The 27,007-nt window shown below is 34.1% G+C and overlaps 1 protein-coding gene across 2 annotated transcripts; it reads left to right on the top strand.

Annotated features, from left to right (window-relative positions):
* The first annotated feature begins 525 nt into the window (after positions 1-525).
* LOC120331960 (uncharacterized) lies at positions 526-26,850 on the top strand. 2 transcript variants are annotated; one of them, XM_039399143.2, is made up of 22 exons: positions 526-664; positions 1,078-1,302; positions 1,974-2,117; positions 3,163-3,337; positions 3,957-4,138; positions 4,998-5,087; positions 5,939-6,085; positions 14,398-14,571; positions 15,173-15,302; positions 15,822-15,905; positions 16,361-16,414; positions 16,590-16,635; positions 17,347-18,496; positions 19,439-19,507; positions 20,324-20,468; positions 20,910-21,100; positions 22,145-22,314; positions 22,639-22,786; positions 23,424-23,529; positions 24,201-24,249; positions 24,505-24,598; positions 25,077-26,850. In XM_039399143.2, the coding sequence occupies exons 1-22, from the start codon at positions 608-610 to the stop codon at positions 25,224-25,226; spliced, it is 3,780 nt and encodes a 1,259-aa protein (XP_039255077.2). In that variant the 5' UTR covers positions 526-607; the 3' UTR covers positions 25,227-26,850. The 2 variants fall into 2 exon arrangements, with proteins under 2 accessions (XP_039255077.2, XP_039255078.2); XM_039399144.2 differs by lacking the exon at positions 19,439-19,507.
* Positions 26,851-27,007: the final 157 nt, after the last annotated feature.

Genomic DNA, 27,007 nt, shown 5'->3' with positions numbered 1-27,007 from the left:
GAGCATTTTTTCCATTCTGTATGGTCATTTTAAAAAATTTTCTACTCCCGTCTGTTAGGTGCTTGAACTTCACTTATGGGTTTTTACAAACGTTTTCTTAAGTTATTATCAGAGAGAGGATGTTAAAGAGCAATTTCAAACGGAAATTCCATGTTTGCTTCCTGATGGCCGAAAACTTGTAAATTCAAATTATAAATCTTTGTGAATGTGTGGTAGAGGGTTAAGTTCTAATCTAATTATCTTCAGTCGTAATGTTTTCTTGTACAATTTTTTTCATGCAAAATGATACCATTGTTATAGGCCTACCTAAATTCCTTGACAAGAAATTGAAGTCCTTTGGGTGTGGCCCAGAGAGTACCGCTTCGTGCCTCCCTAGTGGCCAGGCTCCGAAACCCTGACTCAAAGTGTTCTATTATATTGAATAGGGCTACACAGTAGCACCTAGATGCAATTATCTTAGCTTTGTAAAAGTTTGCTTTTTTAATTGTTTTTCTTTAGATATTTCATGCCAAAAATAGATATTATATCTCAGATGGATAAATTAGTAGGCCTGTTTGATTTATAAGTTTGATAATAGATAACATATTACACATTTATCCTGTCAAAAATGCCTCTTCACCCATTTCAGTGGACAGATTTTCTTACGTGTGCAAATTGCAATAAGGTAATGTAGAAATCATAATATATGGATCAACTTTTAAATTCCAAGTCCTTCCATATGTGTGCTATCAGAAAATATTTGAAGGATAAAAAAAAATCTTGAAAGTATGGCCACATTCCACTATGTGAAGAGGGAGAGTACTAGTTATATTATATGTATGACATACTTGTGTTATTTCAATCAATTTTGAAACAATTTAATTGAAAAATTATAAAGAAAAAGCTAGCCTTTCGATCAAAGTTCAAAGCCATATTCAACAAGGTATTTCAATAAAATGTTAGACATGTTAAATTCAAAATATATGTTTTCATCATTTTTCGGATTTTCGTCCAGTTGGATTGAATTCGTTGTTCTGTTTACCTGTCTTATTTTAAATATCCTATATAATTCTGTGTGTTGTTTTATTTTTTTACCAGGAATTTTCTATTGAACCGAAGCGTTTCCCCATAACATTGCTGTGCAGTCATTCAATATGCCAAGAATGTGTTGGTCAGGTACAAGTTAAAGGTTGTCCTCAGGAATTGAATTCATCACCCCCTGACCTTTCAACTCTTGGAGTGAACTTTGCCCTTCTTCAACTTGTGATCTATCAGAATAATTTGGGTCGAAGTGCTAGTTATAGACCCAAAGATCCAGAAAAGGTTTGTGGTATTTGTATTTAGCTTAACTAAATCAAAGAATAACAAAATTATGGTATGCAATTTCAAGTTAATCTTAGTAATTTAAAAAACCTCTAAAACGAAAGTCCATGATATATTTTTAATAGTAAACAACGAAAAAAGAAATGGAATATAGGTTCATCATGTGTCCTTGCCAACATTTAATTGGTTATTATATATTATATTAATAAATTATATCGAATATATATATATATATATATCGATTTATTATATAATTGGCTTCGGCGAGATGCTGAAGATAATTAGAGAGGGAAGACGCAAATGAATATTCCTGTATTAAAAGCGTTTGTTTTAGGAGGCCGGCGACAGATTAAAAATGCTTTTTTCCACATTGTAATTTGCAAAATTTTGTACACTCACCATCATCGTTGCATTTCAAAGCTATGTCGTTAATAATGCTGGCAATTTTCACATGGCAAACTTATTTAAACTTCTATCTATAACCTATTCTTGCTTTCATTGAATCGGTAGTAAAAAAAATCAATTTTACTGTGTAATGAGGAATCTTTGTTGATTATATTCCTAAACAATTCTGAATATCTTTGTAATCAAAAACATATGTAGAGAGAATTTGCTTATTAGTCAAAGATCTTTCCATATTTGTATGAATTCCAAGTGAATGCATTTTTCAGCTTTCATCAAAACTTGGTGCAGACTATTCAAGCTATACAAAATGTTGCCACCTGGTAGAAGGTCTTGCCATACATCTGCAAGATATAAAAAATGGGATTCTACCAAATGAAAGTGACTTAACGAAACCAATGCTGAGAAAATTGGTATGTTGCCTATATTGTGCACTTTGTTATTTTTTTTCATCATTATCATTGATACATAATTTTTGTTTTTTGCTGTCTGGTCTTACTGTCTCTCACTACAGGAGTTAATAAAGGCATATGCAGGATATCCATTATTATATCTTTCTTTTTGTTCACTTAACTTTTACAAAAGAAACTAGGACTTTAATATCGTACCGCTACTGTATAGTTAGCTTTAGAATCTTGGAGTCTTTCTGTTTTATTTATTTAGCAATTGCTATAATGAGGTATGATTATGGCAATTCATAATCATTCACAGACTCATTTACTTCGTTAAAAATAATTAAACATATGTTATAGTGCTCAATTCCTGATAGTGCTGATTCTGTATATTTTGAAAATCCAGTATGGAAAATGAAAGTTTCACAATTGCATTGTTGAATTACATATAAAGACACAAGCCCTTAGATAGTCTATACTTCTTTGCTTCAAATGCTCCATCCTGTCCAGGGATGCCAAATTCAATATTCGAATATCACAACGTCCGAATAGTGTTTATTAGAAAAACGACTATTGCGCACCAATTTTTCCACGGTCGATTTGAATCAGTGCCAACTTGAAGTACAGTACATGGATTTTACAGAAGTGAATAAAATTCATGTTCTTTGGGATTTATGAATGTATTCGAGATTCCAGATTCAGAAAGATTTTTTTAGAATGTATTTAGGATACTCAATTAGTCTGTTATTGCTTCCATATCATCACCCAAGGTATAGTAAATTGGGTAGGTAATACTGAACCGGAAACATTTTGTTCCTTCCCAAAATATATCCATTACATATGGTTTGATATCAGTGTATGCTCGTATAGGGCATTGATCAGAGCAAAATGCATGAAGAGGCATCATATGAATTCAATATCATTCAATTTCCAAATACTTCTTCATGCTAACAGAAATTTAAAATCACTTGGCATATTATACATATAGATTTGACCAACAGGTAGCCATTTTAATATTTTTAAATTAAAATTTATCATAGTTGTAATATTTTTATTAATATTACAGGTTACACTTGTACAATCTCAACTTGCATTGGAAGAAGGAAGATTAAAAATGTTGAGATCTTGTCGTGCAATTGGGGAACGAGCATCAACTGAACTAATTCTTGCTCATCAGAATCCAGCTACGTTATCAGGAAATTTATGGACAGCAGTAAGAGCAAGGGGATGCCAGTTTCTAGGTAAGTAGGATTTGTATAATGTCAGTCTGGTATTTGAAGGTAGTTCAAATCTATCCATCTCATTCAATTCAAATCATTTTGGTCGGACCGGATAAAAAAATGTTTTTTTTTTATAACAGGGGAGAGTTGAGCTGTTAGGTTCAATTACTATTATTCCAGGTTGGTTATAGGGATAGCGGACCAGGTATTTGTTTCAGATAAATAATCTTGATGATGAGTCCAGAAATTCTTTTGTATTAGGCTTATTCAACTTTCAGGTTGTTAATAAAATGTGGTAGAAAATTGTACTTTTTATTTAATTTCTTGTCATCATTGCATGAGTTTGAATGATTTTATTATAGATTTCATTTCTTCAGCAGGAAAAACACAGTATTCTCAGAGTGTGGCTTTGTACTTGTAGCCATCTTTTCATGTGAGGAAACATCGGTATCGGCTTATCGGCCCAGTTTTAGAAACCATCGGTATAGTTTTAAAAAGGCTGTATCGGTCGGGCTCTAATCTTAATAACCACGCCACATAGTGAGCTCAGGCGTACTAACCTTTATCAAGCGCCATCATTCTGATTCTAATGTACTGATATCTTGATTCTTGACTAATATTGCCTACTTCTGCCTACTAGGGCCTGCAATGCAAGAAGAAGCTTTAAAACTGATACTTCTAGCATTAGAAGATGGATCAGAATTATCTAGAAAAGTTCTTGTTATGTTTGTTGTTCAAAAATTACAGCAACAATTCTCTCAAGCATCCAAAACAAGTATTGGACATGTCGTACAGTTGCTCTACAGAGCTTCTTGTTTTGTGGTGAGATTTTAATAACCTTGATTACTTTGTTTTCTTCTATTTGGTAATATGAATGATAGAATATTAGTAATTTCTGAGTGAGTGCACGTGAACTTGCTCAGAGCAAATTTTCCCCAAATAAATATGTAGCCTAGTTGGTTGATCTGATTTGGGAATAGTTAGGAATGGTCTAAACCAGTGGTTCTCAAACCTTTTAAGCCACCTGTTCAGAATTTATCAAGTCTTGTGGCGCACGTCAAAAATAGCTAACAATAAGCTACAAATAACAGATAGTAAGGCAAAAGTAAGTTTTATTTGAAAAACACATTGAAAATACATTGATGGAACATAAGTAATGAAATAAATGAAAAGTTTTGAAATGTAAATATCCAAAATAAGGCGAGCAATATCAAATGTAACAAATATTTTTATTTTTGATTAACTTCACGCCCCCTCAAAAATTGTCTACTGTTTGAGAGCCACTGGTCCAAACTGAATAATCCACTATTTCGAATACACTGTGAAATAGTATTTTTGAATATGTATTGTTGATTACTTATAATAAATAGAATGATGTTTAATAAATAACACATAGAAATCAATATGTATTCATTGAGATTGAGTTTGCAAGGGAGTTGAAGCAAAAAATTCATTACTTTTTAATTTTACTTTTTTTTTTCAATATTTTCAACTATTCAATTTTTTTTTAAATTTTAGAATTTAAAATGTTAAAAAAATGAATTTTCAAATTAATTTCAATATCCGATTCCTTTAGCAATCAATTTTCCGAAAATGGGATTTTTTAGTTTGTTTTATTTTGGGGTTTCTACTACTTGTCTTGTTTTTACACCTTAGTAAAGATTTATTTTCTATGCTGCAGGTGAAAAAGAGAGATGAGGATTCCTCACTAATGAAATTGAAAGAAATTTATCGAACTTATCCTGCGCTAAGAAGAGAACATGATGCACAGGTCAGATTGTCTTCTATTGTTAAAAAATTTAATAAGCAGGAAACCTGTAGTAGCAGTAGACTGACGTAACCTTACTGTCTATTCTATAGGCTTTCGAAAATATTGATTGATATGCCATTTAAAAATTCAGGTTATGTTTTTCGTCACCAATTTGAATGTCTGAAAATTTGCAATGTGATAAACTACATTTGTTCACTTTTATCTTATTATAAGCAATAACACATTACCACGTTTTTTAAACTTGACATCTTTTTATTATGTCGGCAGTTTCCAGATCAACATTTTCGTTATTTGATGTTTGAAAATATAAAAATTGCGCTTTTGTAATGCTGTCAACAGTTGATGTTCAGTGAAAAATTAGCTGTAATTTGAAAATGCGATTGCCAGAGTAAGCAAACTAAAATTTGGTATATCTATGCTATCCATGCATATTCTAAGGTTCCTGTCACCAAATACCAAATGGTAGCAAGCAATCATCTTGCAGAACTATAAATTTAAAAACATTCTTTGCTTTATATACAGAGTAGGCCAAAAATACGGAAAATAGTTAATAATAACCCTGTACATGAGATATTTCGTACACCTGCATACCATTTGGTTTATATAGGTTACTCATCTGTGATAGAAGAATGAATATTGTGTATAAATCTGCTCTGTTTACTCCTGGACTTATGTTTTGGAATCCACTTTACTCTCAAAATATCAAATTTTTTAATCATTGATTTAATATCTATTTATGACATATAAAAAATGGCAATGTATGGAAAAATAATGAATAAACATGCTATTATTAATATAGGAAGTAGAAAATAATAGTGACAACAATTTTCTCTATTTTTCTCATATTTTAGGTTGTTCAAATAGCGAGAGAAGCTGGTCTTCGAATTGCCCCCGATCAATGGAGTGCATTATTATATGGAGATCAAGGACATAAATCACACATGCAATCTGTAATAGATAGATTACAAAGTGGAGAATCCTTACAACGATGCATTCAGGTGAATTAAATTACTACTTTACTGTATATTTGGATTACTATACGAGTGCAATGGTCTATTGTACCTACGTTGGCATTGCAGCTTCAATATGTTGAAATCCCATGCCAGGGTGTAATAAATTGGTAGGCAATGCAGAACTGGAGTATCTCCTTCTATATTGATAGATATTACTGGGCCATCACCATTATCTTCTGATTTCTCAGGAGTATTGCCTAAAGTGAGGTTTTAAGCATGCACTCAGAAGTAAAGGAGCCTCTTTTTAAGCAAAGTTACAGGTTATACAGCTATATTAAAACTATATAAATTTATGGTGGTATATTACCCACCAGCAAATAGTGCTTGACACAAAACTTGGGGGCTGTTCAGTTCAAGCCAATCCATAATTTCCAGTCGGGAAATATCTATATCTAAAAAACTTTTGCCAAGTCAAGAGGTTACACAGACATACAGCCAGTGTTAACTCTAAGGAAATTATGAGTGCGAAAGTGCTTCGCAGTCGAAAAAAAAAGTGCGAAAGTGCTTTTTCTGATTTTAACTAGTTAGGTGCCCTAGCTTTCGTTTAAACTCATTTCAAACAGCATAGATACTCGAAAAAGCGCTCCCTCCGTTAATATTGTAAATTGAAGTCTTTCCGTTAACGGAGTTTCGTTTAAACTCTTGTTAAAAACAAGCGAATTCATCAAAGGACACCTGATAAGCACACTTGTCGGGAATAAAAGTTTCGTGCAATCAACCACCAGCGTCAGTAACGAAGCGCACTCCCGCCTGAACAGACAAGCCTTGCAAACTTGTTTCTTCCATCTAACAGACACCGATTGATACATGCAGATATTAGTTACTACCGGCCATAGCTAGGGAGGGGGATCATTTGTACAAAACACGGGCAAAATGACATCCCCATGACCCATCACTAATATCGCTGTAGTATAACACGCTTCCTCGTCCGAAAGAATATGCTTGAAAGTAGTCCGCCCTCTTCCCTTTTAAGAGATTGGTTAACGTCATGTTTCTCCGGCCAGTTTTTCTTTGGGAAATAACGCAAGATCACCATGAAAGTACCGCTGTTTTTATAGATAGAGTGACCTACTTTCTATCGTAGATTTTTTTTCCGAAATATTATGCAAGATCACTTTGAAATCCCTTTCATGAGCTAGCTTGGCCTAATTTATATTATACTGTCTCAAAGACCTGTAATTTTCAAATATCGACTTGCATTGGTTTGCGTGCCAGTGAGTTCAAATCGGGTAGAAAACATCATATATTTGCAATTTTTTTTAGAAATGCCATGTACTTCCAGCATTTATAAATAACGCTCTCTCTAATGCTGCAGGCCTAGTATGAAATATTCGCATCTCAACGCCACTTTCAATTACACTAATAGTAATGATGACACCAAAGAGTTTTCCTTTGCGAAGGTACAGGAAATACAACAGGGTGATTCTTGAAAAAAACATGAATTTAAAAAATAAACGAATGACATGATAGTGGTTCCCAAATAATTTTGAGTGGACGCGAAATACCAATCCATTTGATAAATCTTTTTTAGTCGACCACGTGAACGCCGAAATCCTGGAAATTAAAGTTGAAAGAGAAGTACGCATTCTCACATAAATAATCGCGATATATAATCGTTCATGTGCACAAATCTCACATGTAGCATCGGTTAGTTGTTCATGAAATGTAAATCTCTTATGTGTGTGCGTTTCAATTTCAATAAAATCAAATTCGTTTTTCCATGCACCATTACTTGTAATTTTAATATTAATTGCGTTCCGAATTTGTAAAGTTTAGAAACCTCTTGTATATACCATTACCACTATTTTGATTGGCTAAAGAAAGATAACACGTAACCGCTTTTCGGCAACATGGTATTCGTTTTATATCTGCCTTGAACAGAGATGTGCCCTCTCAGTCATCTGATCACAATCGAAAATCCGTATTCATTTTTTTCGCGATTTCGGCAATCGTTATTATTAAGGGTTTTCGTCGACTGAAAAATAAACATCGTTCTGTTGATTATATATTTCAGGCCATGTTCTTTATATCCTGCCATAATTAGCAAATCTTTATTAAGCAACCCATGATTATAAAATAGCTTTGCTTATCATTTGCTGCTGAATCTTGTGCTATCGCTTGTCAATTATAGCAGAGACGTAAGGAACATACTTAAAAAAAATTTAAAATTTTAAAATTAAACATATTAAAAATGTTTATAAAGAAATTAGCCACGTTATCAGCGCCAACTAACAGAAAATAACTTATCATAAATCACAATTAAAATTCAGTCGGTAATAAATGGCGCTAAGGTGATGCCATACAGAACAAAAAGATTTGGTCGCGAGAGTTACCTTAGATGACCGTATAACGATGTTGTTTTATAAGCGGAAGGTAGAACAATCAAATTTAATAATAAAAAAACGGGGGTTACGACACCCGTAACACATCAAGTTCATTAGACATCTCTAAAGACTTCTAAGTTGGTTACTCGATTACACTATACTATCAATATTACACCTGTTTGAGTATTCCGGACAATTTCGAATTTGAAATAAACGAAAACTCAACATATCATAATTAATACACAAAAGTAAAATAAACATTCATCGAAAAAGTTATTATTTAAGAACAACAACATAATCGTATAATTCCGCCCAAACCCCGATGTTCGCAAGTGAGATGATAAATAAATACTTTCCGTGTATTCGATAAATCAACTTCTGCAAACAGTCTTGGTGCAAAATATTTCCATCCAGTGCTATGCTTACAAATATTCTTTGCGTTAATATCATAACCTCGCCTATAGGACTGGGCAAAATATTCGTATCGTTTCAATTTCATACTTTGCGCCAAAAAAGGTACCAACAAAGCTTCCTAATTTTAGAAGAGTCAAAATAAATAGACTATTCGAAATAAATATCCCAGATTTCAAACTCCGTATATTGGCAGCATGAATTAGCCGTTTCATGTAGGAGCCGCACATACAATTGATTGTCGAAAATTAAAAGTTAAATTGACGTTCCGAGAGCCCACACAAGGTATAACATGTACAGGCTATAACTAGAAAAAAATGACAAGTCATAATCCTTTTAATGTGCTTTCAATTAGCTCGTTAGTGATCCCTCCCATCCTTGGCCAAGTAATGTTTCGAAAATGTGAACCTTCCACTCAGCCATGCATGGCGGGTGGAGTGTTGAAATCGTGAACAAGAGTATAACGTAAAATCAATCGTGAATTTCGATGTAACAACGCACACTGTCGCCGTCATGAATTGCGCCTAGTAACATCGGAAATGATTAAATTCGTGATATTTTGAGTATTTTTGCACCAATAATTAGGGCGTGATTATCAAAATGGTGAATTTGCAAATTCCGTAAATAAAATTGTAACATTTTAGCTAGAATTATCACCGGGCAGGGGCGCAGCCAGGATTTTTTCAACGGGAGATTAGGGGGAAGTTAAAACATTACACCAAAACTGCAATTCGCGACGACGTAATGCGTTTATAACTAAAATGTAAGGTCGTTCACGGCGAAATTTCGCAGTTACGTGTAGCCCGCCTTTCTTTGCCCAACGGTCCGAAGTCCTATTTTTAAACATCGACCATTTATCCGTAGTCAGCGGGCATCCGCATCTAGAAATGAAACATTAAAAATCGCGAAAATTAAATTTGGAGAGATCTATAACTCGCAGATGTCAGTAGTGTCATCATGGTTTATATGTACAAAAACACGCTCGCATGTAGCGACGATCAAAATCATGAAAATGTGAAACTATTACTTGAGAATTATTGTTAATAAAGTTAAATTTTTATTGCCATTCAATGATTATTTCATAATTTTGTCATAATCGAAGGCTGCAGTAAATTTTTTGTCGCCGCGATCGTGTTGTTAAACTATATTAAAGCATGTTTTTATTCACTAGCAAATATTAATTCTCACGTAAGGGCGGACATCGGAGTTTGGTTTTTATATTTCGGATAGAATTGTGAATTCACATCGGCGAAGATTTTAAAGACAACTATTAATGAGCGCATTCACAACGAAAATTGATTTTGTTCTGATTTTTATCTTCTGTGTAGGATTTGTATCAGTTCGTAAATTACCGTCCCGAGTTTAAGCGAACAATAATATTATTACTGACCCCGGGATGCGATATTTGTGAAGCAGATAGTTGACATTTCTATGCTTTTAATTTTATATCGTGTCTGTGTTACTTTCGTATTAAATAATAATTGAAAAACTCCGCAAATTGGTTATCTCTTGAGTACTCAGTGTTAAGTATTTACGTAACTCAGCTTTGGGTTAAAACACTGATAGTAACTAAACACGTGAATAAATCGGCAATAATGGCATTTCGACATGGTCAAAATAATATTTCTCACCAATATCTCATGAAAGTTCCATAAAATACATTATTTACTTGTCTTACTTATCGACGTTTCTAAATTTACAAAAACGATGTGGACACGCTTTATACAAAATCGTTTCAAATTTATTGTTTCTACATGTTAGCGATAGCCGTCTGGTTAATTCTTACCCGTAACTCATTGTAAAGTAATGTTAATAAATTGTGTTTTGCTTTCCAATGCGCGGTTAACCGCGGTTAAATTCGTTCGTTTTCCGGAATTGCAATCAACAATTACACATTTTTTATTTATCATTATCAGTACCGAATAAAAAAAGATAACATATCGTGAAGATGAAAAAAGTCGTTGAAACTTGAGTTGAATTAGTTGCAATTAGCGCCTGATTAGGCACCAGAGCACTCGAGCCCAATGTTTTTAGCATTAGTCGCATATGTAAAATATCCTTAAGAAGTGCTGTTTATTAAAGTCATCCCGTCTTATGGCCACGCAGAAATGCCTTTATTGCCGAATTATTTAATCACCAGTTTAAATCAACATTCAGGATTGGCACAATCTCAGATTTGCGAGATTTATCTGTAAATTAATACAGACACCATAAAAAAATTATAAAAGTTAATTATCGTATTAAATATTTGCATTCCGGCATCGATAATAATGATACCATTCGCTTAAAATTGGGACAGTAAATTTACAAACGATGATAGGTAATATCAAGTCAACGCAAATGTTTATTTTGGTTTTGAAATTTGTCGTTGATGCCCTTAACAGCTGTTGCCGATGTGAACGCACGCGTAAGCCTGGATTGCCAAACCCAGGATATAGTGGCCAAAACGATTGCGGTGACAAAAACAATTAGCTATTATAACGAAATTAACCAGTAGAAAAGGCTTCCTTGCTAATTTTTCGACCGACGTTCTAGACTCCTGCTGTGCATAAAAAATATTCCTTATTCGTTAAAAATATTCAATTCGAAAAAATATTCGATTTTGCCCACCCCTACTCGCATAATAATGAGGAAATAGTTTAGATTGATTTTTGACTCTGGTCTGAGTTTGATTTATCGTGAATGACTAGACTAGCTAATACTGAATATCGCAAAATTCCGCGAAACGCCATTTGCTTTTAACATTCGTGGTTACAATAAAATGGCTGTTAAATGTTAATACTACGTATGTATTTTGTCAATTTGGCGATTTTGCAAATCTGTGAGATGCTGCTAAAAGTTTCTTCTAATTTAACAAACAATGGCCCAAGTTTACATTCCATTACTAAACAATGTCTGTGTCGAGTACAGAAATTTCTGAATGGCTCCAGTAAATTCACTAAGAAGAGAACACAGACCTGTCAAACCAGTACTAGAAAATCGTGTACTTTGGTCACAATTCATCGATGTCATTGACAGTCACATGACCACTCTCGTTTAGAGAAACGCACTGCCTTGCTATCGGACATCTGGTTTCAAAGACGCCGCCGAGCGTTTTCGCGGTCGAAGCGGAATCGGTGTGCTTGTATAATAATCATATTATAAACAAGAATTTTGCCATTAACGCAAAAGCTTTATCTTCCATGTCTTCACCACATAGGTTAGAATTCCGGTAAATATCGTTATAATATGCAGAATTGAGTTACAAAAGTACTAGTATGTTACTTATTTGTCAACTTAATACGCACACAAAAACATTTGTCAACTTTGAATTTTTATTCCATTCAAAATCGAAAAAAAGTGCTATTTCTCTTCAAAATCGGAAAAAAGTGCTATTTCGCAGTCCCTAAAAAAAGTTGCGAAAGTGCTTCGCAATTTTCGCAAAAAAGTGCGCTAATAGTGAACACTGCATACAGCCAACCCAGTACAATTTTTTGTGTAGTGAACTCTCCTGCCTCTTTGTATTTTAAAATTAAAATTTCAAAATGTATGTAAATTGTTTGAATATGATCATATACCAACTATTCCTCATTCTATATTTGATAGAGCTCGACCGATATCACTTTTTGGCACCGATACCGATAACGATATATCGGCCAACTAGTGACCGATAACCGATATTGATACCGATATAAATAGAAAGAAACATTCAGTTTCAGTCATCAAAAGTTTATGTTGAAAAATAAAGCAGTCCTACACAGTGCTTGCATCATTAATAAAAGTTTCGCAGCAAATAATAAGAACACACATTAATGCACAAGAGAAAAAAGGCAGTCAGTAAAAAGCTTATAGAAGTCCATTTTGATCCATACAGTAGCAGGTGGGAGTAGGCTTGCACGTAATTTACGGATTTACGGAATTGTTTGGAGTTACGGAAGGGAAGTTACAAATTAAGTAAAGTCGTAATTATTGGTAGAGCGTTTTCGCGTTTGAAACGTGCTCCTTCCAAGCAGTCAATTCCGTCGATTGTAAAAGTTTAACAAGTAGAAGAAGTTTAACAAGTAGAAGAGTTCCGGTATTCGCAGCCGTTTTGAGCCGGCATGACGCGTTGCCACCCCGTTTGAGCGTTTGGTTTCACGGTCAAAACGATATTATTATAAGCGTTATCACCGTAACGCAATTAACACCGACAGACTTTTTTGTCTTCATGATTTGGTATCTTTTTTATTCGGCGCTGATAATGATAAATAAGAATGTGTGATAGTTGATTGTAATTCCGGAAGGCGTATTTTTCTTTCTCTCCGTGAAACAGACATGAAACGAGTTTTACCGCCGCTATAAGCGCTCAAAAGGAGAGGAGGCTACTTTCTTTTCCCGACTCAATCACTTTTATTAATACAAATCACAGCGCATAAAAAAACAAAATAGAATTTATTAGCATTAATTTACAACAAGTTACGGGTAAGAATTTATCGCCGGCTAAATAATTATTATTTGATTTAAATTTATCGCAAATAATGTTATAACATTTAGGCCGCGAAATGATTTGATATAAAATGGAGCTTGGTAATCGGAATATCGTCAATAATTCAGCATCAATAATTATTATAAAATGCTAACTAGGTAGCAAAGTCGGATAATGTAAAAAAACGGAGCAATAACAAGTCTTCGTCGCGAGGCAAGCGCAAGTATAATCAAACGAGAAAATACGCTTGTCGTTGATTAATAACTTAGAAACCTGAAATTTTTATTCAATACGAAAGTCGATTTTCAAAGAGGCAACTATCGTTTCATAAGTATCCGTATACCATTATCGGTAATGATAAAATTGATCGCATAAAATTGGGACGGTTAATTTGCGAACGTGATAAAGGAAAATCAAAGCCAACACAATTAAACAAGATAAAAATCAGAATAAATTTAATTTGAATTCACTCCTTGGTATTTGTCTTTTACATCTGTCGCCGGCGTGTAGTACTGTCGGTAATATGAAAACCAAACTTCGATGTCCCATTCGGAAAAGAAGTGGATTCAAATGGTTTTTATGATAGGTTTAAACGTGTGAAAAAATATCGCAATTACGGGGTCATTACGTAATCAATTTTTCCGTAATTACGGAATTGATTTTTGTCGATTACGTGCAAGCCTGGTGGGGACGCAAGATATTCGAAGGCGAGGATTTTGCGCCGCACGAAGAGAGAAATATAGAAGAGAACTCTCTGTTCATTGAAAGGCAAAATGAGAGAAGCGTGAAAAAGGAAAACGCTCGGCGCAGATATTTCCCGGGGAAAAATACTCATTTTTTAGAACGTGGAAAAGCGACTAACGCTGATATATATCGGCCAGATATATCGGCCGGTTGGGCCGATATGATATATCGGCAAACACGCAATATCGGCCCGATATATCGGTTGGCCGGTATATCGGTCGAGCTCTATATTTGATCATTTGTATGCATAACCCATGCTTGCTAAAATTCAGTATTCTGTTGAGAAAACTGTAAAATCATATTGAAACAAACCGTAATACACTAGTTGCAACATCAAAACTGTTTAATAATGATCATTTTCTTTTCTTTTTCAGGATTTAGATAATGCAATCAAGTCGAGTGATTCTACAAATTTAAAGAGTCTGATACCGCATTTTGAAATATTGGCAAAAATATCTGCGGAAAGTACGCTGTCACCACAAGACATTCATAATAACGATTGGAATTTTCTCATCAGTTGCTTGCAGTCTGTTAATTTCATTATAAAGGTCAGTTTTATTTACCATCATGTCTGCAAACTAAAAAAGATGTCCTGCAGCCTACTAGTGCAGAGATGGAGAGAGTATTTTTAATGTATGGGCCAAAATTTTAATTTTTTTTATTATGGATGAAAACACTGTGGGTCATAGTAGATTTATTCAATGCCATCATCAATAAGAAACTCACTGTTGCATTTTTCTGCAATCCTATAATTCTTCGTTGATATTGTGTAGTTATAAGCATTACACATGCAGCAATCATATAAGGATAGTGTCAATTCATGCTCTTTCTGCAGGGAACATTTGCGAAAACATCGATTCCCATGCATATGAATTACCAAAAACATTTATAATGCTGCCAGAAATATTTTCATGGTTTTCAAAAGGAATTCCACTATGAGATCCTTGATATGATTATATTTTTTCGATTAGCTTTCAACTGCATTCAAGGCACTACCATTCAGCTCTTTCGGTATTTCAGATTTCTGTTTATTGAGTTTTTTTACCGAATAGCATTGAAGACGGGAAAATAATGAAATAATAACGCAAAGTACCATCTAGTTCACAAAAATATTTCGTATCACAAAATCTGACTCATTTACTGTTTCAGGAATTGATCATATTTTCAAAGAGTCATAAACCACATGATTTATGGCATGATGAGGAATCGCCGAGTCAGACTGCCAAATTCAAAACATCATTCTGTAGAGATATCAAAAGTAAAGGGAGATGTCCAAGAGGTAGCTGAATAATAGTAATTCATTTGCAATTGAAAATTCTTCTGCAATTTTTTGCACTTTGGTTATTGTTTTTTTATATATGCCACTGAACCCAGGTCAATGCTTCCAGCATATTAGCATCACATTGTAAAAGTGTTTTGTTGTAAACATTTTGTTATCAGTTTCACATTTGAATACGATTCACACAGTTCAATGTGATTTATAGGACACGTGTGGATGCTGCAATCATGCTAGTCCGAGAATGCTGTTTTTTGGGATTATCTCAAAAATTAAAAGTGTTCTTATTTGCCTTTCTCTTATTCGAACTGGAATACAAGATTCAAAGAATATTGCGAAAATCGAACTTTTGCGAACTTCAAATCATGTTTGTGAATCAATTCAAATATAATTATCAAAACAGTACCCCACTCAATAATAAAAAAAATGGTTTTTATTTAATTCTTTTGGAGATAAATTTTATTGAAATTAATTAACTTAACAATTTGAGCTCAACCCTAATAGATTTATATATTTTTAAAGGTTCTTCTTGCACATTCGCTCATTCTGAAGAAGAATTGCATCATCACCGTAACAAAAGAAAGAAGGCCAGTCTTGGATATCCAGGTAAATTATATATATAAAGCAGAGAATGGTGGTATTTTTCATTTGCAATTTCAACCCTCTACTTTTAGAGTAGTACATAACAATCCTAACATCACAGAGACATACCCGATAGTTAGAGTTATTACTTGATAGGTATTTGTCTGTTTGTCTGTCTGTCTGTTAAACACTTTCGTATGTTACGCGATATCTCACGGAAGCGAGGTTGAATCTGCTCCAAATTTTGCAAGTGCAATCCCAAGCAATTTATTGATATTGCCTTGTAACCCGGTCCGGAAAATCGGTACATATTCGAATGTTGACTGAAGGGTCCCAAAACTTTCTGGTTTCCCCGTTGTTGAACTGACTTTCCTATAGTCAACTATTCATTAAAATACTAGCTCTCTAAATTATAATCATTGCCCATGAAAATGTAACAAATGCATGTAAATTTATATGCCTTGTATTTCACTTCTTAGCTAGAGACAAGAGGCAACCAAACGCTGCATCACCTGCAACACCTGCTAGCAATGGTAAGTGATGAAGTTAGGTTTTCTGTTTTTCTCTTATTACTCAAATTGTATTTAATTCTTGTTGTAGACTTGTAGTCAATGCTTTTTTTATTACTGAATAATTGAACCATGGTAATTAAATAAGCAACTAAATACTACTCGATTAATTCTCAAGTTTATCTGTATTTTTCTACAGCTGATGTGCAACAACGGATTCTAGAGGTTGATCATAGACAAACAGGGTAAAAAATTATAGAATGAATTAGTTACGAAAGTTTTGAAAGTATCTTTATTTTCTATAGAGGGGCTGTTATGATGGACTATAGAGGGGCGGTTATATTTTAGTTATAACATAATCATGGTTATTGGACACGAAGTGTACATATGGATCGTATTGTTATTATGTTGTTAGAATTCGTATCTTGTTTTTATAAAAAAATAGCTGGACCGATTGCTTTGAAATTTTCAGTGGTCAAAGATTGCATTTATCACAAGAAGAAGCATATTACTTTCATGGGCTTTTTGTTTGCGATGATGTCATAAAATAAAAAATTGCGCACCTTGTGGCAGTTCGCGTTTGCATTCCCATTAGCAAGCTTATGGTCAGGTGAAGTCGGGAAGACTGCGGTACTGGTAGTCTACTGTGACTACTGTGACCCTTACTACTTCGTTTTGGCCTTCGTTTCCATATATTTGTGCATCACATTATAACTTAATATGCAAATTACAAACGTAATATGGCTAACTTTTTATACAAACTTGAAGAATTTAAAAAAATTTTTATATCACGTTTTACCTCCACACTACAAACAAGGCTCTTTACAAGCACGTCGTGGCTGAGGTGTGGGCATCACGTTTCAGCTCTCCAGCCTGCAAAGCCAAACATAGTCAAGTCTAACGCTCTAACTGCTGGACCACCACACCTACAAATATAATTTTATTTCATTCCTTAGGATTCGAGCCACTCCTCCTATTGCACCAGTACAACCAAGACAAGGAGAGCCTGTACCTGGAAATCATGTCTACTCGTATCCACAACAAAGTGGTTATCAACAACATTTACCTGTTCAACAGCCACCCATGATGCAACAGCGACCAATCTCTCCACAAATGCATGTCCCAATAGCTCCCCAGCACTTTCGACCGCCTCCATCATATTATGGATATGATCCTTATCGTCAACAACAACACGCAGGGGTTGAAGGCAACTACAATCAGACTTATAATCAGTATTCATACGGACCTCCTCCCAACCAGCAGTATTCACATATACCAACAGGAAAACCGATTCCGATTGACAATTCCATGCCGCAACATTTACAACCACGAAACGAACAACCGCCTGTAAAATCCGGGAACATGTATGAACAGAATTTACCACACTTTACTGTTACTTTGTCGTTTCAATCGAAACCAAATGCCGACCCGATGTCAGCTAGTCAGCAAGTTGTGGTTGCGCAACAACAGCAAATGGGGAGACCGTCGTCTGTCAATGTCAGTCAATCCATGACAGAAAATATGACTTTGTCAAGGCCAGTCGACACATTTACTTCACAATCAATACCAAGTAGGCAACAAGACACGATGACTCGCACACAATTTATGGGACAAAGGGCAATGGCTACACCAGGAATCATCAACAATCGCCTTGTTGATCCATCGCCGCCGCCATATCCCATGCAAACTAACACTGTTCCGAAAAACATGGGTTCATCTGGGTTCTATCCGATACAGCCGCAGCATGCACCTACAAATGAACCGATAGATCGCTCACAGATGTATCGCGTACAAAGTCCTGTTTACCAATCTTCGCCCATGCAAGTTCGAGATCCTAGAGTTGCAGTGGTCGCACCACAACAGATTATTCAGCAACCCCCGCCTTCAGCTACCCCCACTCATATATATGATCCAGGAATGAACATGGTGTTTTCCAATAACTTTCAACAACAAGAAGTCATAGCTCAAACTGTGCCGTGTCCAAGTCCATTTATGATGACACAGTCTCCTGTAAATCAGCCATCAAATACACCTGTGATGATTCCTGTAGTTCCAGTCACACAATATCAAGTCATCGATCAACAAATGGTTCATGTTCCATCCCAGGTAATAAACTATTTATTATGGCATCCGCTTAAGAAAATTATTTTATAATATATTTGTAATGTTATTCATGGTACAATAATAGTATGGCAAATGGCTGTTATATGTTATAGAAATTTGAAAGAAAATTCGTCTAATATACATTGAAAAATGAATGGATTTGCAATTGCCTCATCCATGATAACTTTACAAATGTATTGTATGTGGGAAAACAATCTGAATGTAACTGGATATAGTGACGTTGAAAAGGGTGTAATATTTGGAAGACATTAATTTAAAGAATTATTTTAGAATAATGCTCTGATTCAATATGAAATATTTAAAAATATTCTCACTTACGTTGATCTAATATGTTTGGTCACTCAATATCATCTAATTATTCAAATATACCTCCAGTCCTCTCTACCAGTTCCATTCAGATTATAATATGGTCTGCATGTTGATAACTCTGAAATCATATTTTGCACAATATATATTCTGCTGTTATTGGGACTTGGGGGGTTAATTTCTTATGCAGAACAGATGTGAATTTTGTTTACGTGAACAAATTTGGATATATTGTGCAGAATATGTTTAAATAGAGTTTTATGTGAACTTCTGCTTCTGGAAAAGAATATTGTGATGAATTCACTGGTTAATTGCTTCATATATGGTCATTAATAATGTGTCACATGGTGTGAAAGGTATGTGACTTTTAATGTGTCAAATAAATCAAGATTTTCGTTATATTTCCGCAATACCATGTGAATTTGTCATCAACATAATTTTCTACCATCATGGTTATGTGTCATAGCGAGTGTATGTATATGGTGCCTGTGTGTTTGTGTGTGTGTATGCGTTCATATATATCAATTTTGAAGACGATGTGACATCAACAATCAATGTGCAAGAGGCGCACACATACACACATATTGCAGAATTTCTTTTCCATATCCTGCAATTCAGATGATACCAGTGACGCTGCCTTATGTGCCCACAGTGGTTCATTTCGAAGATATAACGTATGCAAGAGAGGTGAGACTTTCAGACTTTGTCGTTAAGATTACGACAGGATTCATATAAAGAAGAAACTTAAAAATTACATTTTTGATATCATTGTTCAGTTAAATGTGCTTGTCATTTTTGTTAGGTGTGCTTGAAGCAAGCGAGTTCAGGGAATATTGTAATGACTAATGATCGACGCTTTTATATGGTTATATTTCATTATTATTTTTTTTTTTTTATCTTTTTTTTAAATAGTATCATAGCTGCTATATTTGGGGTATTCATTACCGCGCCTTGCCTGCTTTTTGCACACCTGTTTATTATATCTCTTTTTTATTGTTTTAATCACAATTTTATTGTTTATGAAAATGATTGCATTAAAGTTGAAATATAGTGAATTAAAATAATATCAACTTGATTGAAGAGGCCGATTTTATTCAAAAAAAAAAAAAATCAGCCCTGCTTTGAAAATACTTTTTTATTTTGATACATTTATTGAGAAAATTCCTGAGTATTTTTATTCTTTGAAATGACAATATTGCAATTGTTCGAAAAGGTTTTTCTTCCCCAGAAAAGTTGATTAAATAAAATAGGCTTGGCCTTTTTTAGATGATTGTAACAATTATTATTGAGACAAAGTATGTTAGCATATCACCTGTTCATTATTTAGCATGCTAGACCCTTCGACACGTCGGATTTGAAATTTATCAAAATTTCTAACCTTAGTTTTGTATATTAAACCTTCAGTTTTTTGTTTGCCAATATATTTTACTGTTTTTGTTTTGTTAAAAAAGCTCATATCGTAACTAGTCAAGCTCTTAATTTTAATTGGTCTTGTTCATTTAGAAGCAAATATCTCTTTGTGATGACATCGCTTCTGAATTATCTATCCCGAAGTCCATTGACGATGCTACTGTTGCTCAGCTAGAAAGAAGAAAAGAACAAATTTTGGATAAATTACTTCACAATCAATCTCAACAAAAAGATGATGGTATGTTTATTGCCGTTTTTTATATACAGCTAGCCAAATGTACCAGTAATTTTTTTCAAATTCATCAAGTTCTATTGGTATGTTGTTTACATTAATCTTCATTGCTAAGGCTATTCTTAGGTGGAGACAATTTTATGGTAACGACTAACGAGGTTTGCCAGGTCCATGCATAGTTTAACTGACAACCAATATTAGCCTCTTTTCATCCATTGTGATTGCAGCCTTTGAAAACCCACCTGGTTGCAAGACATTTTTTGTAAATATTTATGTATTCTAGGTTTTATGAAGATAAAATTGTGGTGGATTTTGAGTTTCATATTTCAATCAATTCAAGTGTTTGTAACTCTGGCTTAGAATAGTTGTATCTCTTATTTCTATTTCTGGCTCACAATATACAAGGTCTGCCCTGTTGGTCTAATAATCTATGTTTGTTCTTTTTAGTTTGTGCACCACCGGATGTCATGCCTAGTACAGATGCAGAAAGGTTTTATGATGTTTGGAACTGCCAAAGTTATTCACCACTACTCAATTTACAGACTGCTGTTACAGTCTTGCCAGAAAACTTGCAATGTGAAGATTATTCATCTAATGTTGTTGATGTTATTGCTGAAATAGATACAAGAACTAAACAGGTGCGTATGTTTTAAATAAATTTACATGCATTTTTTGTTGAATTTAATTATTTACAGCAGAGATGTGCAACTTCTAATGCAGGAGGGCCAGATACAAATAACTGGGTGAAACCACAGGCCGCACGGCGCCCGCACCTTTATTTAACATAGGATTTCTAGTGGTTGCACAAAAGTTTGGTTATTGATTTTATGACATGCGTTGTCCGTTTCGCATGAGCTAACTGTAAGGACATTGAAACATCCTAGGCATGGATAAAAAATTGGACTCAGGTATAGATTGGAGGGATTGGAATTACTCACACATACTAGATTAAATTAAAAACTCGTTTTGCTGGCTGCACCCCATTCAAAAGTTGCGCTTCTCCGCAGGCTGCACAAGTTTTTCTTGTGGGCCGCATTTGGACTGCGGAACGCGAGTTACACACCCCTGATTTGAAGTTTGAGGATTTGAATATGGGAAATTGTGAAAAAATTTGAAGTGTGTTCGTAGATTGACACTCTTTATCTATTCTGTTTTTATCTCAAGATCTGTTGTGATAATGTTTTGATTTGATCTGTTATCATTAAAAAGAAAGCAAATAGCATATTCATATGATTGACTTGCTCTCTGGCGCGTTTGAAACCAGTTGATAGGATATTCGGCGCGGCAGTGTGGCTCATCATGCTAAGCGTTAGGAATGCGCTCGCCACCACACCTCTGATTACTCTGCGTGGGTTCGCAGGTTCGAATCTCAGGCGGAGATAGTTATGTGCGAGTAGATTGCTGGACACACGTAACCGCTGGTCGGTCACGGCTTTCTCCATCAAGTCCATGCTTCAGAAAACAAATAACTAACTAATCCCATACCCGACATGGAATGGTAACTGGACGAGAGGCCATGGTTCGTCATATGGGGCTTTCCTCTCCCCCAGGTTATATATGTAAATCCTATCCTATCCTATTGTACAACCCGAATAAGTATGCATATACCATTAACGAATATTATTTCCACTGTTCCATCTGCAATTTATAGACATAAATCAGTCCTTTTTGGTTCTTTTCAGGTCACAATGCGGGGTACAGACATTATAAATCCATCTCATGCTCGTAATGAAAGAACATTGGATGACACAAAGATGCATAGACTTATGTTGGAAAAAAACGATGACATGAAGAATGCTGAATCGTCTTCGGAATCCAGTCAACCTTTGAAAGCTTTGATTTATTATTCAAGGTGGGCACAATATCTTAGTCCTATTTTATCACAGCTAATGTTAAACTTAGAAAATGAAATTCGTAAAAAAAAATTCTAAGCTTAATAGGATAGATTTTAATATTTGCATTAGGTATCGGTAAGTATAAATGGTGAAAGATAATTAGATGGTGAGCTGAAGCCACTAAAATTTCTGGTAGATCCGGCTCCATCTAATATGGTAAGCTTGGCTTCAGCTCCACCGAGATGTCACGGCTCCAAGGCTCTAACTCCAGCTCCGGCCATCATGTTCAATCATTCCGGATGAAATATACTCAATATAATTTTTTCACATTTTCACAATAGTGGACCACCGGATAAGGAAGGCCATGCTGTAGCTGTTAATAATGATGATGATGAAATGATACCGTTCAGTGATCGTCCTACTGTATCAAAATATGGACCTATTGCAAGATCTGTACGAACGAGACCAAGTAATACAGATTCGGTTCAGGTATTGTCATTTATATATATCTGTTTTAGAACTGTAATACAATATACACTCATACATAGGCTCCCAAACTAAGGTACGCATGGCACACTACAGTCTCCTAGGTCGTACCTGAGCAGCTCACAATATAGGCAAGAGTGTAAGAATAGTGATGGTATTTTCAAGAACTTTCATGTTTGTCAATATGTATTATTATTTATCTTTTATGAGACAATAATGAAGTAATCAATGCTTAATGTAATTTGTTGATCTTTTTAGTCTTTTTTATGATAAAACTCTTCTAATGGAACAGACCGAGACAGTTTTGATAATAACTGCGCTTATACAAGATAAACTGTTTTATAGCTGAAACATTTTGTTGAAAGTGATAACAAATTCAGTAGTAGGCTACGTGAGAAAGTTGCCTTAAATTCGAGCAAAATTTCCATTTTTTATTGGTAATTTTCGTAATTTTCAACCCATTTACAAATAAAATTGTTGCATAGCACATCTCATTTTGATTTGGTTAGTGGTACTTCATTTTTCGGGGGCAACACCGCTTCTGGTAGAAAAAAAAATATGATTTTTTTATATCGTTGCTATTGGCACTTCTAATAAATACAGAAGTATTTTATTAATCAGTTTTTATTTAAAATTCAAGGTGAATGCCAATGCTGATGTAAGTACACATTCTGTAGCTGCATCAAATGATGTTCCGAATCAAAAGCAAAGTGCAGCAATCAAGAGGAGTGTCTACTCTTCATTCGGTAAGTGTATTATTATATGCATTTTACAATGATTTCTCCCCAACTGGAAGACGGCAATGTTCAAGTATATGGACAAGGATTGGTACTGATATTGCCTCAGCTGAGCATTGAGTTACCTGAAAAAATCGACTTCAAAGAGAGATAACAAAGTGATTCCATGGATTAAAATAAATCCATATTTTGTTGTACTATAACTATAACTACTATAATTTGACGAATTCGCAAGATTGCAAAAATGCAAATCAATTTCACGTATTTTTATATATGCAGATTGCTGTGATATTTTAGAGTTGAAGTGCAAGCCTACACAAGTCCGCTAGTTATGTTGAACACAATTAATATGGGAAGACTTTTTAAATGCTCGTATAGAATGAAATGAAATAAAACAGAAAAATGTTTAGTGAAAATTAGGGTCACAAATATCGGATTCTTGAGTTGATAAAAAAAAATAGCCGAGCTCTACCATCTTCAAATACAATACTAAATTTTGTAATCGATTGAATAATTTGTTTCTAAAAAACAATTTATTTGAGCAATCCATATATACACCTCATGTTATGAGTTATCTGTACTGATAAATTTGATACTTCATTTTGCAATATTCAATAGATCACTATTGCCGTCTCTTCTTTCGTCATATGTAATTTATCCTTAATATTATCCTTTTGCAGAGAACATGCATGCTGTTTCATATTTCCCTGCTTCGTTTCCAAGAAGTCGGTAAGTTCAAAAATGTTATGAAATTACGGTATATACTAGTAGACAGATATACAAGATATACTGCATATTATACTGAATGAATACAAATTTTAATCATCTTGTTTTGCTTAGATGTAACCTAGTCAACGTGCGTCACTATTATTTGTTTACCAATTTTTATATGTCTTGATATTTCTTTTAATTTGATTTACAAGTTATTTCTCTTTTTTCCACATTAGTTTAGTATAATTTTAGTAAGCACTTTCCTCATTTCAGTGAGTCGTTTTCGACACAAAACTTGAAAAATCATCCTTGTATACCCGCTGCTGCCACAGGAGCAGTGCCAAGTAGAAGCATATCTATTACCCAGGTATGTTGCTTATAGTACTTATATTATTATTATAATTCTATTCCGTCATAATCTTTTATTTTTCATTTTGTTGGATACCCCTGTAATATAAAATAGTTCAACTCAAAAACCTATTTTCTTTTGGATTTTATGTTACTGGTAATATTTTAATCTATATACTGATTATTATAATTTTATTCAAGTTTATAGAATTGATTAATACTGTTATTATTCATTTACTTTATACAGTTTTATGAATAATAAAAAGTCTTTGATACCTTCCCTTAGTTAAACTTTAGGAGAATAATTTGGTCTCTTTTGTTGGGTCAATAACGCATATTTTATTGCCAAGTTCTTGATTTTAATTGGGTCATTATACCATGCTTTTTAGTCATTGTACTCTGGACCAGGGACTTGTCTCGGATGTCGACCATATTGAAATTATATTTCCATATGAATCAGTAGTAATGAAGTACAATATTTTTAATTGTTTGTACAGGCGGCTTCTAATTCAAAACTTCTCCATCGGGAGGAAACTGCGTTACAGCAGAATAAACCACCAAATCCAACTGAAGACCTTCAACTCGCAATGGAGTTGCAACAAATCGAACTTGGAATTCATCAGAAAAAACAACAACATTACCAGTAACGATAATAGGGTTTTAGTGTGAGCTCAATATTACGAACTGCCAACATTCTATTTTATGACCATTTTTGAGTGTCCATTTAAAACTAATGTTGTACCTATAGTGGTTGTTGTTGTGGAAAATTGCTTTTCTGTACTTGGAGATGAAAAGTTACCAGAAGGCTTTAACTTTAATTCAAATATTCTCTCGAGTCCTGTAGAGCCAGTAATTTCATCCCAACTTTTACTGGATTTTAAAATTCATCGAAACTCTTCCATATGGCTTATGGCGCTATTCTTCTAACATTCTGTGGCTAGAATTTTCCTGGCTACGCAATGGGTATATAAGTCATTTCATCTTCATATACTTGAATTAAACATTGCTCTCTTGTTTTTTTATATACATTTTTTTATGTTACACCATGTACACTTTTTGTAATTTTTTTCTAAAAGCTTTCCAGAAAAAAGTTCCACAAAGTAAAAGTTACAATCGAATGTTGTTTTGGTGTGTGTGTGTAGCATCCTCTCTCATTCATATATCTTTTTTTTGCCAATTGTCAACCTTCATTATTTTGTACGCCTTTGTTTATATATATATAATTGTTTTATGGTCAAATGGAATGTGTATGTATTTATTTTTTGAGGTTGAATCAAAGAGTCTAATCAATGATTCAAGCTGTTATTGCTCTCAAGCATATGAAGATTGATTCCAACTGCCATATCATATTCTTGCTTCTGTACATATTTTTGCAATATTCAATTTTCAATCGTGTTTCAAAAGACATTCTATTATCAATTGTTTTATATATTTTAATACAACTAGTTTTTAAATTCATTTTTCCGCCCTACAATTTCTGCTGTCTGCTTCAATTCTTCTTCCAATCTTCCGGCAAAGAACATTTTCATTTGAATGTTTCACTTATTAGATAGATCAGGCATTTAGCCATAATGGAGTCTAATTATGAAAATTGCAAATAACTGAGGTTCTCATATTTTAGGATTATTATTTTGACATGAATAATAACAATATGGTATTACATAAAATGAATGATTTCATATCTCCACTTGTGGATACATTACTTACGATAATCAAATTGATACTTTTGCTACAAAACTATTGTAAATTAGCTTAATGTGCCATACAATCTTGATGCCCTTTAATGAATGTTGATAATTGCTTGGATAGTGTTGTTTGAATGTAATTCAACTGGATGGCTGTTTGCAGCAGTAAAATTGCAATGAATAAAGGAGATTTCATGACAACTTTGTTGCCAGAAACAGTGCCTCTGTTGTTTGCCTTATGGAAAGTTCTCTCACAGCTCGTCACAAATTTGTAAGGGGCACGTTTGTAAATGTTCATGAGATTCACTTACTAAAATTCCTTACGCTTTTTATCTCGCCTCGCGGAACACTAAAAAATGAAAGGGTGAGATTGATAAAAAAAAATGGTGTTATGCAGCGGTTCCCAAAGGGTGCGCTACTAGTGCGTCTTGGCGAGTTGCCAAATGCACCCCGAAAACTGACAGGATTGTGTTCAGAATAACTAAAAAATGATTGAATATTTCACATATTGCATTTATTATAAAAGTTTTAATGCTTTTTATTTTAAATGCTGGGAGTATGAATCAATAAATTCATTTTACCTTTCTATGTCGTTTATTTCTATTACTTAGTGTTTGCATAACAATGGAGATAGAAGTACTTGCTGAAATTTTACAGCTGCCGTTTAGTTATCTGCTGAATCGAGTTTAGGGAACATGAGTGGTTTTTTTTTGCATTTCAAAGTAAAACAAGAGATGGAAGAA

The sequence above is a fragment of the Styela clava genome, chromosome 6, assembly GCF_964204865.1.
Source record: "Styela clava chromosome 6, kaStyClav1.hap1.2, whole genome shotgun sequence".
NCBI lineage: Eukaryota > Metazoa > Chordata > Ascidiacea > Stolidobranchia > Styelidae > Styela > Styela clava.
The sequence above is the reverse complement of the archived record's forward strand: the minus strand, read 5'-3'. Positions and strand labels throughout refer to the sequence as shown.